Raw genomic sequence first — 19,058 nt, 5'->3', positions numbered from 1 at the left:
TACTCGACTTTTTTGTTTCGAATGATCATTCCTGTCATGTACTTGAATATTGACAATTCCTCTTGAAATGCCCTGCATACTGAGGATCCAATAAATGGATGTACAGATATATGTCTTGAAAGAATAACTATATGTTGAGAAAATATAAAAATCCATAGATCTGTAGATGATGTAGCTGTGACAAAGTGCCATAGAAGAAGTGGACAAGGTATTTTTCAGAAAGATATAATATGAAAATAAATACAAAGAAAAATTAAATTTTTGTATTTAGCAAAGTTGCAATAGCAGCAAACCTACAACTGGATGGAGAGCAACTGATGAAGCAAGTTACAGACTTTAAGTACCTGGGTAAGAGAATAACAGCAAATTAAGTGCAGAAATTCACATCACAAAACATCAAAAATATTAGTTTAAACTCCAGCAATCAGTACATAAAATCTTATTTTAGGAGTGTTGCCCTATACAGGGTGTAACTAAAGGGTATGGTCAAGCTTTCAGGAAACATTTGTCTCGCGTAAAGGAAGAGAATTCATTACATGGACATGGATCTGGAAATGCTTTACTCCCTTGTAAGATCTCATTTTCTACTTCTCTTCACAACCAGATTAATAACGGGAAACTGGCCGGAAAAGAATTATCGGTACAGTACGTAACACTTTCTAAAACGAAATGTTCAAAATTCCCACCGTCAGCAATGATGCACGCATCACCTGCCATCACATTCAACTGATGCTGTATCTGAGGAGAATTGGGAATTGTTTCACACCTTTCTACAATACAGGCATGAATACTGAGAATCTTGTATTGGGACTTTGTTTACAAGAGCTTTCAAATGACTCACAAATAAAACTCTAGTGGTTTGATGTTTGGTGACCCGCATTCAGTCTACTTGCTTCGTTTCTGGTACTCGTAATTGCATCCTCTTCTACTGCATGTAGGACAGCCTCTCCCAACTCGGGTGTGTGGTGCCGCCATGCAGTACCAGTGTTGACCCTTCTTCTGGTGAATGTACGTCTCTGAGGTCCGCGGGTTCTCCGTAGCAAAGAGGGAGTGTGAAGGTGTCTGGTGGTGAGGAAAACATTGTGCATACAACTAATGAGCAGCCTTCCGATTGCAGTGAGCTTCGCCATACGGGAACACCGTGTTGGCATATTCCACTAACCTGTAGTTCAATATGGTCGACAGCAACACACTAAAAACGAAACGTGCCTACAGATCGCATTCTGTACTGTAGTAAATGACTACTACCAGCACGAACAAGGACCACGAGCACAAAAGCAGGTACAAACTTCTCGAGGCAGATCACAAACTCAACTGAGAGGCACGTAAACAAACCTGTAGTGGACACAAAACATCAAGTAACTGACGAATGATGTACACAACACCAAGATTATGGTGCTGCAAATGCAGCAGATTTGAACTTGTATTACAGTATTTTGCATGTAGCAAGAAAACAGTACGTTTCCACGTGCGAGATCCTATGCGAAACTCATTCTCCCTGGTCCCTAGTACAAATTCTGAATATCTGCAAGGGAATTTAATTACATCCTGTTGTCATTGTTGTTGTGGTGGTGGTCATGGTCGTCTTCAGTCCAGAGACTGGTTTGATGCAGCTCTCCATGCCACTCTATCCTGCGCAAGCCCCTTCATCTCCGAATGAAAAAAAAAAAATGGCTCTGAGCACTATGGGACTCAACTGCTGAGGTCATTAGTCCCCTAGAACTTAGAACTAGGTAAACCTAACTAACCTAAGGACATCACAAACATCCATGCCCGAGGCAGGATTCGAACCTGCGACCGTAGCGGTCTTGCGGTTCCAGACTGCAGCGCCTTTAACCGCACGGCCACTTCGGCCGGCATCTCCGAATGACTACTGCAACTTACATCCTTCTGAATCTGCTTAGTATATTCATCTCTTGGTCTCCCTCTACAATATTTACCCTCCACACTTCTTTCCAATACTAAACTGGTGATCCCTTGACGTTTCAGAACGTGCCCTACTAACCGATCTAATCTTCTAGTCAAATTGTGCTACAAATTCCTCTTCTCTCCAATTCTATTCAGTACCTCCCCATTAGTTATGTGATCTACCCATATAATCTTCAGCATTCTTCTGTAGCACCACATTTCAAAAGCTTCTATTCTCTTGTCCAAACTATTTATTGTCCATGTTTCACTTCCATACATGGCTACACTCCATACAAATACTTTCAGAAACCGCTTACTGACACTTAAATCTATACTACATGTTAACAAATTTCTCTTCTTTAGAAATGTTTTCCTTGCCATAGCCAGTCTACATTTTACATCGTCTCTACTTCGGTCATCATCAGTTATTTTGCTCATCAAATAGCAAAACTCCTTTACTACTTGAAGTGTCTCATTTCCTAATCTAATACCCTCAGCATCACTTGATTGAATTCGACTACATTCCATTATCCTCATTTTGATTTTGTTGATGTTCATTTTATATCCTCCTTTCAAGACACTGTCCATTCTGTTCAACTGCCGTTCCAGGTCCTTTGCTGTGTCTGACAGAATTGCAATGTCATCGGCAAACCTCAAAAGTTTTATTTCTTCTCCATGGATTTTAATTTCTACTCCAAATTTTTCTTTTGTTTCCTTTACTGGTTGTTCAATGTACATATAGAATACCTCTCTTTCATGCCCCTTGACTCTTATAACTGCCATCTGTTTTTTGTACAATTTGTACATAGCCTTTTGCTCTCTGTATTTTATCCCTGGTACCTTCAGAATTTCAAAGAGAATATTCCAGTCAACATTGTCAAAAGCTTTCTTCAGGTCTACAAATGCTAAAAATGTAGGTTTGTCTTTCCTTAAGAAATGTTCTAAGATAAGTCATAGGGTCAGAATTGCCTTGCATATTCCTACATTTCTCTGGAATCCAAACTGATCTTCCCGAAGGTTGACATCCAGTTTTTCAGTTCTTCTGTAAAGAATTCGTGTTAATATTTTGCAACCATGACTTATTAAACTGATAGGTCAGTAATTTTCCCAGTTGTTGGCAACTGCATTACTTGGAATTGGAATTATTACATTTTTCTTTAAGTCTGAGGGTATTTTGCTTGTCTTGTACATTATGCACACCAGACTGAAATTTTTTATTGATTGGCGACTCCATGTTGTCTTGTGCACTACGACCAGATAACAGGTATACTTGAAAAAAGAGACAGCATTGGTCGTATATTTTTTACTATTGCAAAATCGATTTTCTGTCACTGAGTGACCATCTTCAGTGCTATATTGTATAACTTAAATTGGGATGCACTGTTGTCACTAAGCTTACGGCAATCACATAGACTCATGTGATTGCCGTAAGCTTAGTGACAACAGTGCATCCCAATTTAAGTTATACAATATAGCACTGAAGATGGTCACTCAGTGACAGAAAATCGATTTTGCAATAGTAAAAAATATACGACCAATGCTGTCTCTTTTTTCAAGTATACCTGAAAATTTTTGTCACGACTGGCTCTCCCAAGACTGTTGGTAGTTCTGATGGAATATTGTCTACCCCCAGGGCCTTGTTTCGACTTAAGATCTTTCAGAGATCTGTCAAATTCTTCTCACAGTATCATATATTCCATCTAATCTTCATCTATGTCCACTTCCATTTCTGTAACATTGACTTCAAGTCTATACATCCTGTATAGACTTAAAAGCTGCTGTTTTTCTGATAACATACATGTGTACAGTCATGCAGAAGCAATTACCATAGTTATCAGTTTGAGAAGATAACTACTAGCCATATGTTGTTGTTAGTTTACTTTATGAAAGTAGCCAGCAGTAGCTGCTTCCCCCGTCAATGTATATCTTGACTCATTCCACATCACTGAAGGTTATGCTTTATGATGGCACTTATAGAATACAAAATTTGAATGAATGAATGACAATTTCGCTACCTGAAGAACAGAATTGTATAATTTTTATAGACTACAAACTAAAGCGTTATTGTATCAAGGTAATATACAGGGCTATTACAAATGATTGAAGCGATTTCATAAATTCACTGTAGCTGCATTCATTGACATATGGTCACGACACATTACAGATACGTAGAAAAACTCATAAAGTTTTGTTCGGCTGAAGCCGCACTTCAGGTTTCTGCCGCCAGAGCGCTCGAGAGCGCAGTGAGACAAAATGGCGACAGGAGCCGAGAAAGCTTATGTCATGCTTGATCTGCACTCACATCAGTCAGTCATAACGGTGCAACGACACATCAGGACAAAGTTCAACAAAGATCCACCAACTGCTAACTCCATTCGGCGATGGTATGCGCAGTTTAAAGCTTCTGGATGCCTCTGTAAGGGGAAATCAACGGGTCGGCCTGCAGTGAACGAAGAAACGGTTGAACGCGTGCGGGCAAGTTTCACGCGTAGCCCGCGGAAGTCGACGAATAAAGCAAGCAGGGAGCTAAACGTACCACAGCCGACGGTTTGGAAAATCTTACGGAAAAGGCTAAAGCAGAAGCCTTACCGTTTACAATTGCTACAAGACCTGACACCCGATGACAAAGTCAAACGCTTTGAATTTTTGGCGCGGTTGCAACAGCTCACGGAAGAGGATGCGTTCAGTGCGAAACTTGTTTTCAGTGATGAAGCAACATTTTTTCTTAATGGGGAAGTGAACAGACACAATGTGCGAATCTGGGCGGTAGAGAATCCTCACGCATTCGTGCAGCAAATTCGCAATTCATCAAAAGTTAACGTGTTTTGTGCAATCTCACGGTTTAAAGTTTACGGCCCCTTTTTCTTCTGCGAAAAAAACGTTACAGGACACGTGTATCTGGACATGCTGGAAAATTGGCTCATGCCACAACTGGAGACCGACAGCGCCGACTTCATCTTTCAACAGGATGGTGCTCCACCGCACTTCCATCACGATGTTCGGCATTCCTTAAACAGGAGACTGGAAAACCGATGGATCGGTCGTGGTGGAGATCACGATCAGCAATTCGTGTCATGGCCTCCACGCTCTCCCGACTTAACCCCATGCGATTTCTTTCTGTGGGGTTATGTGAAAGATTCAGTGTTTAAACCTCCTCTACCAAGAAACGTGCCAGAACTGCGAGCTCGCATCAACGATGCTTTCGAACTCATTGATGGGGACATGCTGCGCCGAGTGTGGGAGGAACTTGATTATCGGTTTGATGTCTGCCGAATCAGTAAAGGGGCACATATCGAACACTTGTGAATGCCTAAAAAAACTTTTTGAGTTTTTGTATGTGTGTGAAAAGCACTGTGAAAATATCTCAAATAATAAAGTTATTGTAGAACTGTGAAATCGCTTCAATCATTTGTAATAACCCTGTATGTAAAATAATGTAAAACTTTTGTATTAAAACACAAAAAGGTTTCATACTACATTATGCCACATTTCCTAGACAACAAATCACATTTCACAAGCACTGCTCACCCGTAACAACCCAGCGGGCCGGCACCCAGACCCAGGTGGGACACTTTGAGACCCGTCGTGCCGAGGTCATTATAGCGCATCGCCTTCACGGCGGCCTCGTCGTGGAAACCGGGGACGTACGTCAGCGGCAGCATGTTTCGCGGTGTCTCGTATTCCTGTTTCTCTGCAAAAGACAGGAGAGACTTGTTGGTGTATCCGGCCTGCGGTTACAAAGTATCGGTGGTAGCACTGCTCCCTTATATGCTCGATAGCATAAGATAAACATCAACAATTTATATTTTAATTTATTTGCTTCAGCAATATTTCAATACATTTGCATAAAAGTGTTTCCTTCTCTGTTTTGTGTGAAATTAATCCATCTCTCTCCAGTATAGCATTCATGCAACATGAAGTTTTCAGTAATTTTTTTCAGAAAGTGTTAGACTACGTGCGAAATATAAAAAACACAGACAGAAAACTCTTAAATGCCTTTTAACACATGCATGATGAGCATTGTGTAAGTTCATTTTAACTGCATTTTATGAAGTTGAACTTTGTAATGTGTGTATGAAACACTGGGAAGAAATGGGTTAGTGGGAGACCGGCAACGCGGTATAATCTTTCTCAATCGACAGAGTTTTTTCAGGGCCGGTCACCACATTGTCTTTTCTCACAAGACATCTTGCACAAGCCGTGCATCATGGCAATCAGGTGGATGAAGTATTTCCTGACTTCCAAAGAGCAATTATGTCGGTACCACTCCTTAAGTTTATTAACAAAATTATGATTAACTACATCTACATGGAAAAACTAGTAGAAGCCGACCTCGGGGAAGATCAGTTTGGATTCCGTAGAAATACTGGAACACGTGGGGCAATACTGACCTTACGACTTATCTTAGAAGAAAGATTAAGGAAAGGCAAACCTACGTTTCTAGCATTCATAGACTTAGAGAAAGCTTTTGACAATGTTGACTGGAATACTCTCTTTCGAATTCTAAAGGTGGCACGGGTAAAATACAGTGAGCGAAAGGCTATTTACAATTTGTACAGAAACCAGATGGCAGTTATAAGAGTCAAGGGACATGAAAGGGAAGCAGTGGTTGGGAAGGGAGTAAGACAGGGTTGTAGCCTCTCCCCGATGTTATTCAATCTGTATATTCAGCAAGCAGTAAAGGAAACAAAAGAAAAATTCGGAGTAGGTATTAAAATCCATGGAGAAGAAATAAAAACTTTTGAGGTTCGCCGATGACATTGTACTTCTGTCAGAGACAGCAAAGGACTTGGAAGAGCAGTTGAACACAATGGATGGTGTCTTGAAGGGAGGGTATAAGATGAACATCAACAAAAGCAAAACGAGGATAATGGAATGTAGTCGAATTAAGTCGGGTGATGTTGAGGGTATTAGATTAGGAAATGAGACACTTAAAGTAGTAAAGGAGGTTTGCTATTTGGTGAGCAAAATAACTGATGATGGTCGAAGTAGAGAGGATATAAAATGTAGACTGGCAATGGCAAGGAAAGCGTTTCTGAAGAAGAGAAATTTGTTAACATCGAGTATAGATTTAAGTGTCAGGAAGTCTTTTCTGAAAGTATTTGTATGGAGTGTAGCCATGTATGGAAGTGAAACATGGATGGTAAATAGTTTGGACAAGAAGAGAATAGAAGCTTTCGAAATGTGGTGCTACAGAAGAATGCTGAAGATTAGATGGGTAGATCACATAACTAATGAGGAGGTACTGAATAGGATTGGGGAGAAGAGGAGTTTGTGGCACAACTTGACCAGAAGAAGGGATCGGTTGGTAGGACATGTTCTGAGGCATCAAGGGATCACCAATTTAGTATTGGAGGGCAGCGTGGAGGGTAAAAATCGTAGGGGGAGACCAAGAGATGAATACACTAAGCAGATTCAGAAGGATGTAGGTTGCAGTAGGTACTGAGAGATGAAGAAGCTTGCACAGGATAGAGTAGCATGGAGAGCTGCATCAAACCAGTCTCAGGACTGAAGACCACAACACCACCACATCTACATCTTTACTCTGCAAATCACCATGAAGTGTATGGCAGATGGTAGTCCCACTGTACCAGTTCTTAGTTTTTTCCCCCCATTCTATTCAAGTATGTGGTGCCAGAACAATGATTATTTAAATGCCTCTGTGGGTACAGTAATTATTAATCTCATCCCCACTACCCCTATGGAAATGCCGTGTAGCTAGGGCCCCCCGTCGGGTAGACAGTTCGACTGGTTCAAGTCTTTATGTAGAGAGTTGACGCCACTGTGGTGGCTTGCTTGTCGATGGGGATGAAATGATGATGATAAGGACAACACAACACCCAGTACCTAAGCGGAGAAAATCTCCGACCCATGGAGGGAATCGAACCCGGGCCGTTAGGTACGACATTCTGTCACGCTGACCACTCAGCTACCAGGAGCGGACACCATCCCTATGGGAGTGATATGTAGAGAGTTTTAATACATTCAGAGTCATCATTTAAATCTGGTTCTTGAAACCTTGTTAGTAGACTTTCTAGAATAAGTTTACATCAATTTTAAAAAGTCTTCCAGTTCAATTGCTTCTGTATCTCTGACACTCTCCCATGAATCAAACAAACCTGTGACCATTCGTGCTGCCCTTCTTTGTATATGTTCAATATCCCCTGTCAGTCCTATTTGGTATGGGTCTCACACAGTTGAGTCATGTTCTAGAACCAGTCACACAAGTGATTTCTAAGCAATCTCCTTTGTATACTGAACATTTTCCCAGTATTCTACCAATAAACCGAAGTCCATCACCTGTCTTACTCATAACTGAGCCTATGTGATCATTCCATCTCACATCCCTGCAACTGTTACAACCAGGAATTTATATGAGTTGGCCAATTCCAGCAGTGACTCACTGATATTATAGTTGTAGGATACTAAATTTTTTTGTTTTGTAAAGTGCAAAAATGGCTCTGAGCACTATGGGACTTAACAGCTATGGTCATCAGTCCCCTAGAACTTAGAACTACTTAAACCTAACTAACCTAAGGACAACACACAACACCCAGTCATCACGAAAATGCAAAATTTTACATTTCTGAACATTTAAAGAAAGTTGCCAGTCTCTGCACCACGCTGAAATCTTATCAAGATCTGACTGAATATTTATGCAGCTTCTTTCAGACAGTACTTCATTATAGATTATTATTATCTGCATTATCTGCAGAAAGACTATGGTTACTATTAATATCGTCTGCAAGGTCATTAATATACAACATGAACAACAATGGCTCCAATACACTTCCCCGGGGCGCACTCCAATTTACTTGTATTCCCTGGGTCACACTCCAAGTTACTTGTATATCTGATGATGACTCTGAATCCGAGATAATATGCGGTGTCTTCCCTACAGTACCTGAGAACTCTTCTCCTCAATGTGTTATGTATTTGTATACTCTGTATATTTGTGTTTTATTAATTCTTTAATTCATTTGTTTATACATGTTCTTTCCAGCATTTCATAAAACTATGAACTGAATTGTTCAATGACCAAGTAACTTTGGCGCAATGGTCAGGCAGAACCCAACACAAGTACAGCTGAACAAACAGAATAAGTTCTGCACCAATGCCTAGTATTTCAACATCTGCACATTAAGAACTACTCACCTGATGTTCGCTGCAGACAGCACCACGTGCCTTCCTGCTACCCCAATATATACAGTGCCTGATGCCTGAGTGGTGTTCTCTCTAGACCAGCATGTTGTTGTTGTTGTTGTTGTTGTTGTTGTTGTTGTGGTCTTCAGTCCTGAGACTGGTTTGAAGCCGCTTTCCATGCTACTCTATCCTGTGCAAGCTTCTTCATCTCCCAGTAACTACTGCAACCTACATCCTTCTGAATCTGCTTGGTGTATTCATCTCTTCGTCTCCCTCTACGATTTTTACCCTCCACGCTGCCCTCCAATACTAAATTGGTGATCCCTTGATGTCTCAGAACGTGTCCTACCAACCGATCCCTTCTTCTAGTCAAATTGGGCCACAAACTTCTCTTCTCTCCAGTCCTATTCAGCACCTCCTCGTTAGTTATGTGATCTACCCATCTAATCTTCAGCATTCTTCTGTAGCACCACATTTCAAAAGCTTCTATTCTCTTCTTATCTAAACTATTTATCGTCCATGTTTCACTTCCATACATGGCTACACTCCATACAAACACTTTCAGAAACGACTTCCTGACACTTAAATCTATACTCGATGTTAACAAATTTCTCTTCTTCAGAAACGCTTTCCTTCCCATTGCCAGTCTACATTTTATATACTCTCTACTTCGACCATCATCAGTTATTTTTCTCCCCAAATAGCAAAACTCCTTTACTACTTTAAGTGTCTCATTTCCTAATCTAATTCCCTCAGCATCACCGGACTTAATTCCACTACATTCCATTATCCTCATTTTGCTTTTGTCGATGTTCATCTTATACCCTCCTTCATGACACTGTCCATTCCATTCAACTGCTCTTCCAAGTCCTTTGCTGTCTCTGACAGAATTACAATGTCATCGGTGAACCTCAAAGTTTTTATTTCTTCTCCATGGATTTTAATACCTACTCCGAATTTTTCTTTTGTTTCCTTCACTGCTTGCTCAATATACAGATTGAATAACATTGGGGAGAGGCTTCCCTTTCGTGCCCCTCAACTCTTATAACAGCCATCTGGTTTCTGTACAAATTGTAAATAGCCTTTCACTCCCTGTATTTTACCCCTGCCACCTTCAAAATTTGAAAGAGAGTATTCCAGTCAACATTGTCAAAAGCTTTCTCTGAGTCTACAAATGCTAGAAACGTAGATTTGCCTTTCCTTAATCTAGCTTCTAAGATAAGTAGTAGGGTCAGTATGGCTTCACGTGTTCCAATATTTCTACGGAATCGAAACTGATCTTCCCCGAGGTCAGCTTCTACTAGTTTTTCCATTCGTCTGTAAAGAATTCGGTTTAGTATTTTGCAGCTGTGACTTATTAAACAGAAAGTTCGGTAATTTTCACATCTGTCAACACCTTCTTTGGGATTGGAATTATTATATTCTTCTTGAAGTCTTGCACACCAGATGGTAGAGTTTTGTCAGGACTGGCTCTCCCAAGGCTGTCAGTAGTTCTAAGGGAATGTTGTCTACTCCCGGGGCCTTGTTTCGACTCAGGTCTTTCAGTGCTCTGTCAAACTCTTCACGCAGTATCATATCTCCCATTTCATCTTCATCTACATCCTCTTCCATTTCCATAATATTGTCCTCAATTACATCACCCTTGTATAGAGCCTCTATATACTCCTTCCACATTTCTGCTTTCCCTTCTTTGCTTAGAACTGGGTTTCCGTCTGAGCTCTTGATATTCATACAAGTGGTTCTGTTTTCTCTAAAGGCCTCTTTAATGTTCCTGTAGCCAGTATCTATCTTACCCCTAAAGAGATAAGCCTCTACATCCTTACATTTGTCCTCTAGCCATCCCTGCTTAGCCATTTTGCTCTTCCTGTTGATATAATTTTTGAGACGTTTGTATTCCTTTTTGCCTTAATGATTAACGTGAAGTAATGTCCATCAGAAAAGAAAAGCTAAGATTATTCAAAGAACTTTACTCTGACAAATGTGAAGACTCTGGAAAGTTAACTACACTAATGACTCAGCTAGTTTCCCCATATTAATTTTAAGCAACCTCGGGCATGTATTCAGAATGTTGCACTAATAAATCGTGAACAAATGTGACAAAACAAAAATATCAGGAAATGAGTGAATTTTTAATCATACAGACATTGTGCTAGTTTATTTTGATAAAAAATTGTATATTAATAACGTTACAACCATTGCTTTGTACTTTTTTACAAACCACCAAAAGATTTCAGATTTGAGATGTGACATTACTGTTGTAAAATTGAGATTTGTCACTGTAAAACATATGGTTGGTCAGGAACCAACAGAGTAATTTGTTTACAGCCACATTGTGAAGAAACAGTGTCACCTGGAGCTTTTCATTGCACACTTTCCTTTTTATGATTTCCTTAAAGACCTAACTTAACAATATTTCAAATCAGATTGTTAAACTTATGGTGATCAGTCATCTCTGGTTAAGACCCTTTGGCTTTACTGGAGTTGTATCTCATCACTTTCTGGGTTTTCTTTTATGTTTTATATAGGATAAATCTTCTTTTAACATTAGAGAGACAACGAACTGGATCACATTCCTCAGTTTTTTTTATCACTATAGCATTCATAATTTCCTTGATGTTCCTTTTGAGTGTTTTTTTATGTGATCCAATTGAAATTATTCTAGATTTCGATTAGATTAGATTAGTACTTGTTCCATAGATCATGAATACGACACTTCGTAAGGATGTGGAACATGTCAGGTTAATAAAAGGTGTCTATACAAGATATTACATTATGCAAAATATTACAAAAAATTACGGCTGTAGTTTCCCCTTGCTTTCAACCATTCGCAGTACCAGCACAGCAAGGCTGTTTTGGTTAGTGTTACAAGGCCAGATCAGTCATTCATCCAGACTGTTGCCCCTGCCAACTACTGAAAAGGCTGCTGCCCCTCTTCAGGAACCACGCGTTTGTAGACTAACATGCTACACGGAAATGCCGCTCTAACAGCTATGTGTTATTCCAAATGCAACACCACCTAGATGTCAGCTGCCATGCGGCTCATATCGTTTTACAAACAAACGTATCATGCAAATAATGAACATTATAATTTTGGCTTTAGTTAACTTAATATTGAACCACAACTTACCTTAAAATAATGTAACAGAAAAGAAAAGCCATGTTTATAGTATTTGGAGATTTACAGAAAGTTTTTGACAATATTGACAGCAGTCTTTGAAATACTGAAAGTGGTAGGGACAAAATACATGGAGCAAAAGGTTATATCCAAGTTGTACAGAAACCAGACTGCAGTTATAAGAGTCGAAGGCCATGAAAGGGGCAAAGGAAAACAAGGACAATTTTGGAAAGGGAATTAAAGTTCAAGGAGAATAATTAAAAACATTGAGGTTTGTCGATGATATTGTAATTCTCATTAATTAAAACTTCCGAGCCGAATTGCCATGGTCCATATATAAAACTTCTTCTCCTTCCTGACGTTTCATTGCCGACTCACCTCAGAAGATGTTGCCCGCAGCCGGCAACGAAATGTCAGGAAGGAGAAGTAGTTTTATACAGGGTGTTTCAAAAATGACCGGTATATTTGAAACGGCAATAAAAACTAAACGAGCAGCGATAGAAATACACCGTTTGTTGCAATATGCTTGGGACAACAGTACATTTTCAGGCAGACAAACTTTCGAAATTACAGTAGTTACAATTGTCAACAACAGATGGCGCTGCGGTCTGGGAAACTCTATAGTACGATATTTTCCACATATCCACCATGCGTAGCAATAATATGGTGTAGTCTCTGAATGAAATTACCCGAAACCTTTGACAACGTGTCTGGCGGAATGGCTTCACATGCAGATGAGATGTACTGCTTCAGCTGTTCAATTGTTTCTGGATTCTGGCGGTACACCTGGTCTTTCAAGTGTCCCCACAGAAAGAAGTCACAGGGGTTCATGTCTGGCGAATAGGGAGGCCAATCCACGCCGCCTCCTGTATGTTTCGGATAGCCCAAAGCAATCACACGATCATCGAAATATTCATTCAGGAAATTAAAGACGTCGGCCGTGCGATGTGGCCGGGCACCATCTTGCATAAACCACGAGGTGTTCGCAGTGTCGTCTAAGGCAGTTTGTACCGCCACAAATTCACGAAGAATGTCCACATAGCGTGATGCAGTAATCGTTTCGGATCTGAAAAATGGGCCAATGATTCCTTTGGAAGAAATGGCGGCCCAGACCAGTACTTTTTGAGGATGCAGGGACGATGGGACTGCAACGTGGGGCTTTTCGGTTCCCCATATGCGCCAGTTCTGTTTATTGACGAAGCCGTCCAGGTAAAAATAAGCTTCGTCAGTAAACCAAATGCTGCCCACATGCATATCGCCGTCATCAATCCTGTGCACTATATCGTTAGCGAATGTCTCTCGTGCAGCAATGGTAGCGGCGCTGAGGGGTTGCCGCGTTTGAATTTTGTACGGATAGAGGTGTAAACTCTGGCGCACGAGACGATACGTGGACGTTGGCGTCATTTGGACCGCAGCTGCAACACGGCGAACGGAAACCCGAGGCCGCTGTCGGATCACCTGCTGCACTAGCTGCGCGTTGCCCTCTGTGGTTGCCGTACGCGGTCGCCCTACCTTTCCAGCACGTTCATCCGTCACATTCCCAGTCCATTGAAATTTTTCAAACAGATCCTTTATTGTATTGCTTTTCGGTCCTTTGGTTACATTAAAGCTCCGTTGAAAACTTCGTCTTGTTGCAACAACACTGTGTTCTAGGCGGTGGAATTCCAACACCAGAAAAATCCTCTGTTCTAAGGAATAAACCATGTTGTCTACAGCACACTTGCACGTTGTGAACAGCACACGCTTACAGCAGAAAGACGACGTACAGAATGGCGCACCCACAGACTGCGTTGTCTTCTATATCTTTCACATCACTTGCAGCGCCATCTGTTGTTGAAAATTGTAACTACTGTAATTTCGAAAGTTTGTCCGCCTGAAAATGTACTGTTGTCCCAAGCATATTGCAACAAACGGTGTATTTCTATCACTGCTCATTTAGTTTTTATCGCCGTTTCAAATATACCGGTCATTTTTGAAACACCCTGTATATGGACCACAGCAATTCAGCCCGGAAGTTTTAATTGATGAAGACACCGGCCGTGAAAGCTTACATGCTATGATATTGTAATTCTGTCAGACCGCTACCGGTAATGACTTGGAAAAGACGTTGGAAAGAATAGGCAGTGTCTCGGAAAGAGGTTTTCAGATGGACATCAAAAAGAGTAATACGGAGTGGCGCACATAAAACAGGCCCAAACCGTAATGCGAACGTGTGTGGGTAGCATTACTAGCTTGTCAGTTTCTTTGCCACCTTCCAACAGCAGTAGTGTGTGATTAGTTCATACGGAAAGTAGTCGTTATAAACCGTGTACTTCACTGTCATGCCTTACTCCACTGAAGAACATGTGTTCATTGTTGAAGAATATGTGCAGTCTGAATCCATTTAAGTTGTTCATGACAGCTTTCATGAAAAGTTTCCTGAAAGTAATATTCCTGCAAAATCAACAATTCAGGATCTAGCGAGAAAGTGACATTCGACAGGCAGTGTTGTTAATTCAAAGAGAAATAAGGCACCGACTGTACGTACACCTGAAGTTGTGGCAAACGTGACGGCACACACTGAAAGAATCCCTACAAGTTAACACGACAATTATCACAGCAATGTGGAATATCTCGCAGGTCATGTCAACGCATCCTTTGTGGCTTAAAAATGAAAGTGGACAAGGGTAAGCGTACACATTACTGTAATTGGTTGCTGCAGGACATTTAGATCTGTTCCTCCTTTTTTCGACGGATGAAGCTCGGTTTCATCTGTCGGGTTACGTTAATTCACAAAACACAAGACATTGGGCTACTGAGAATCGCCACGGCATACTGCAAAAGCTGTTATACGATTTAAAAATTGGTGTACGGTGTGCTGTATCTGGTAACAGAATTATCAGGCCATTGTTCTTCAATGAAACTGTCAACACATGTTTACTTGCAACTCTACAATGGATTTTCGGCTCTGTTAACTCCAAACGAAAAATGTTGTGCGTATTTCCAGCAAGATGTGGCAACTTCTCATATGTCAGATTCGTCCTTAGCTCATAAACATACTGATTTTACAGAAGAGAGGACCATTAATAATGGCTTGTGGTCACCCCGCCCTCCCGACTTGTCACCATGTGACTTTTACCTCTGGGGATTTACAAAGGCTAGAGTCTATCGCAACAATCCCAGAACACTTGACACATTAAAAAACAACATATATGAAGAAATTTAGAACATTCCTCAAAGAGTACTGAAAAGTGTTTTCCTTAACATGCTTCGAGGTGCACAACTTAGCAAGCACAATCCAGTTCAATGTAAATACATAAAAGTGCAACCAGTCACTTTTTTGAAATAGTTATGTATTCCATGAACTGCTTTTCGAACCTTTTCAGGTTCATCTTCAGATGGTGTACAAGGAGTTACATAGCTATTTCACAGTGTGATGCTGGGTGCTGGCTCTGTGACAAAAAGGTGCTTCAGTCTCACATGGCGCACCTCAATAACGTCACACAACACAGTTACATCATGGATGAAAACAGATGGGTAAAATCGGGCCCTTCATTTGACCTGTGTTGAGCTAAAGGCAAGAGTATTCACTTATTCCGTGTATTTTCACACCCTGACTGTTATGGGAAGAAAACCTAATAAAGTTCTGGTACAACAGAATGTACCCTCTGCCATGCACTTCAGGTTGGTTTGTCGAGTACAGATATAGATGTCATATTCTATTTTTCATATTTCATATTTATTTATTTATTTGCCTGTAGACAACTGTTGTGTTGTATATGCATCGTCAGATGGTTATACAAATGATTATACATAAGGTCAGCGTTACATAGTTATACAGATTGTGGTACAAATGATTACACAAAAGTTAACATACGTTGTATGATTATATAAAAGGTCAGTATGGTTGTATGACATAAATTACAGTTTCTTTGATCACAATCACATTTATAATAATAGAGAATCATACTTTTTCATTGTGTAGGAATTCACTTATGCTATAGAATGCTCTCTCTTTCAACCATGTCTCTACCACCATTTTAAATCTATTCTCATGCAACTCCCTCGTTCCATGTGATGTATTGTTGTAAAATGTGTTGCCAGCATGTAAAAAATTATTTTGGATTTTATCCAAACGTGTCCAAGGAATGTCTAATAAGTTCCTACTTCGGGTTTCATATAAGTGCACATCTGACCTGCTTTCATACATGTGGGCATTCTCTTTGGCATGCATAAGTGCTTTAAGTATGTTTAGTCTGGGAACTGTAAGAATTTTGTGCTCGATGAAGTACTGTCTGCAAGATGTTAAATTGCTCACACCAAAGTACATCTAATGGCTTTCTTCTGCCAGAGAAAAACATCTTTTGCCCCAGCAGAGTTTCCCCAAAGAAGTATTCCATAATGCAGATGAGTATGAAAAAAGGCATGGTATGCCGTAAGTATGCACTCCTTACTGACACAATCCTTCAGTTTCCTAAGGAGATATAGAACTCTTGCCAACTTACTGCACAGATTTTCTGTGTGGGTATTCCAGCTCAATTTGGTATCAAGATAAATGCCTAGCAATTTTACTGAATGTCTGAGTTCATTAAGTCCATCATTAATATCTCTAAGGGAAAAGAGGATGTGTTCAGTTTTATTTAATGACAACCTATTTTCATGGAACCAGTTAGCTGCCTTTTCCATCATGGATTTGTTCATTTGTTTGACAACTTTCACATCATTATGTGATGTGATAATGTCAATGTAGATGGACAAAATAATTTTAATGTGGACTTTGTCTCCTTATCCAGAGTTCAGAACAGAGTTGTGTACTCTGATCAGAATGCTTCAACAAGCTCCTTTCTAACATACAGCAAGAAATTGGGAATCCCTACCAAGCCAAAAGAAAATTTAAACACTTAAGTCAATAGCAATACTTTTGACAAAGTGTCTGGATATACAGAATCAGGGACTGAAAAGTCCTGTTAGCTACATGGCAGGTAGTAATGTTTATTACTGTATAAATCTGTCTGACCAGAAATAGTGTACCACAAATAGCGTTCAGTATTTATAGACATAAAATATTTTCCTTGAGACATACCATTGTAATCACGCAAATATTGAGCAACTAATACCATATGAACAGTAAAACTGAGAAGACAGCTACTTTACTAATTTACTCAATTAAATTTACATGCAAAGTTGTGAACAGCATTGAGCAATACAATGATGTATTAACAATAAACTAATATATAGAACAAGCTCTACAATAAGATAGTCGCACGCTAATGTAAACCTTGACTCATTTTTTCCTTGATGGGATCTGTGTACATCACGAATGAATGGATAATAAAAACTCACCTTAGAATTTTCAGTCAATATTCGGGCCACTCTCTGCGACTGAACTGCGTTAGCTACTGAACTGTGCGGTTCGGTACCACAGCTCTTAAATCCAGTGCCTGGACAGTCAAACTGCAGATAGCAGTTCATACTGAGCGTTATCTGTGAAGAATGATGTAAGCACCGGACGTACCAATTAACAGAAACGCCACGCCAATGCTAACAGTAACTACCACTTATCTTACAGACCACTTCAGTACTATCCTGCAATACTATTTACGTACTCCCTAGCCCACTCAATCAAAAGATGCGATAATATGGTGCAACATTGCATCTGGTTCGTAATGTTGGGAGGTCAAGGCGCCGCTGCTGTGACATTTGTTCTACTTTGCCGCTAGCAGAAAAGAAAGGAATGTGAATGAAAACTTGGAACGAGCGTCAATGACTTACTCACGAAAGTTTCTCAAGTGAATTAACATTGCCCGGAAAAAATGATCATCATCTCTTTTTTCGCGTTGAAGGTCCAACACCTACTACATTACTGAAAATGCTTGTCCCCATGATCACATAACAAAAATCGACAATGAGAGACGCATTTTCACCAAGTCAGTGCTTAACTATTGCGCTACGACTCCTTGCTATTGGCATTTGTTTCGAAAAGTTGAAATTTACTAGTGCAGTTGCACTTCAAATTAGGCCTATGTGAGACATAGTTACTGAAATGTGTCATTCAATTACACTTGTTCTAAAGGGTTATAATTGGTTAATATGAATATCTATACATACATCTTCCATCGTGGCTATAGAATATTGTTCCCTATATTTTGTGAGCATCAACATATACGTTTTCGTACTCATCTGCTCTAACATCCCAAATGCTGGTAATGGTGTATGCGTTTCGATGTACTCTCACAACTAACTCTTTAACTCATTCATAATAATAACAAACAACGACAACAACAGCGATCATAAATATAAGTAAAAATTCCCAGAGACAATAGCACGCGAATGCCTGGCAAGCACATTGTCAATAATCAATACTGCCCATTGACGTCACAATATAACCAAGAAGCGCAATATACAAGTATTTCAAATCTTTTTGATGTGCTCAATATTATTGTGCAACCTGGCATTTAACACCCTCACGTTCAGTATTATTCCACACCTGGTAATACTGCGCAACACATTGGTCTTTCATGTGCTGCTTATCATCGGCTCCTAGACTAATATTACTGGCCGTCGATGGATACGATTCAAGGTTGCACAAAATGTTTACGTGTCTTATGAAATTAGATTTTTTATTGTGCAAATCTGACTGGACTGTATAGTCAGGCTACAAAATCTTTGTGAGCTCTTTGTATTGGCCAATTCCAAACTGTTCATTTTGCGCGATTTATCGTGTTGTGTAAACCGAAGTGTGGAAATGGCTTCGAAGTCAGCCGAACGTATGTTCGTCTTAGAATTATGATAAAGGATGGTCCACAAGATGCCTTTTCTGTGTTAACTTTGCACATGCGCATAGATTTTCAACAGCGGAACGATGCATACGAATTTGTGCATGTTTAATTTCCTGGAAACGGAGTCCGTGCAT

The 19,058-nt window shown here is 40.1% G+C and overlaps 1 protein-coding gene across 2 annotated transcripts in view; it reads right to left on the bottom strand.

The window, feature by feature from the left end:
* LOC126213227 (uncharacterized) overlaps window positions 1-18,648 on the bottom strand; it is a 70,391-nt gene extending 51,743 nt beyond the window's left edge. Inside the window, exons 1-3 of one of the 2 annotated variants that reach the window (XM_049940871.1) lie at window positions 18,633-18,648; window positions 17,489-17,629; window positions 5,437-5,599 (exon numbers count right to left, since the gene is read on the bottom strand). In XM_049940871.1, the coding sequence (XP_049796828.1) occupies window positions 5,437-5,570 (134 nt within the window). In that variant the 5' untranslated portion in view covers window positions 5,571-5,599; window positions 17,489-17,629; window positions 18,633-18,648. Of the gene's footprint in view, window positions 1-5,436; window positions 5,600-17,488; window positions 18,502-18,632 lie in introns of those variants that run through there. The other variant, XM_049940870.1, reaches the window with a different exon arrangement.
* Window positions 18,649-19,058: the final 410 nt, after the last annotated feature.

This window comes from Schistocerca nitens, chromosome 11, assembly GCF_023898315.1.
Source record: "Schistocerca nitens isolate TAMUIC-IGC-003100 chromosome 11, iqSchNite1.1, whole genome shotgun sequence".
Taxonomy (NCBI): domain Eukaryota; kingdom Metazoa; phylum Arthropoda; class Insecta; order Orthoptera; family Acrididae; genus Schistocerca; species Schistocerca nitens.
The sequence above is the reverse complement of the archived record's forward strand: the minus strand, read 5'-3'. Positions and strand labels throughout refer to the sequence as shown.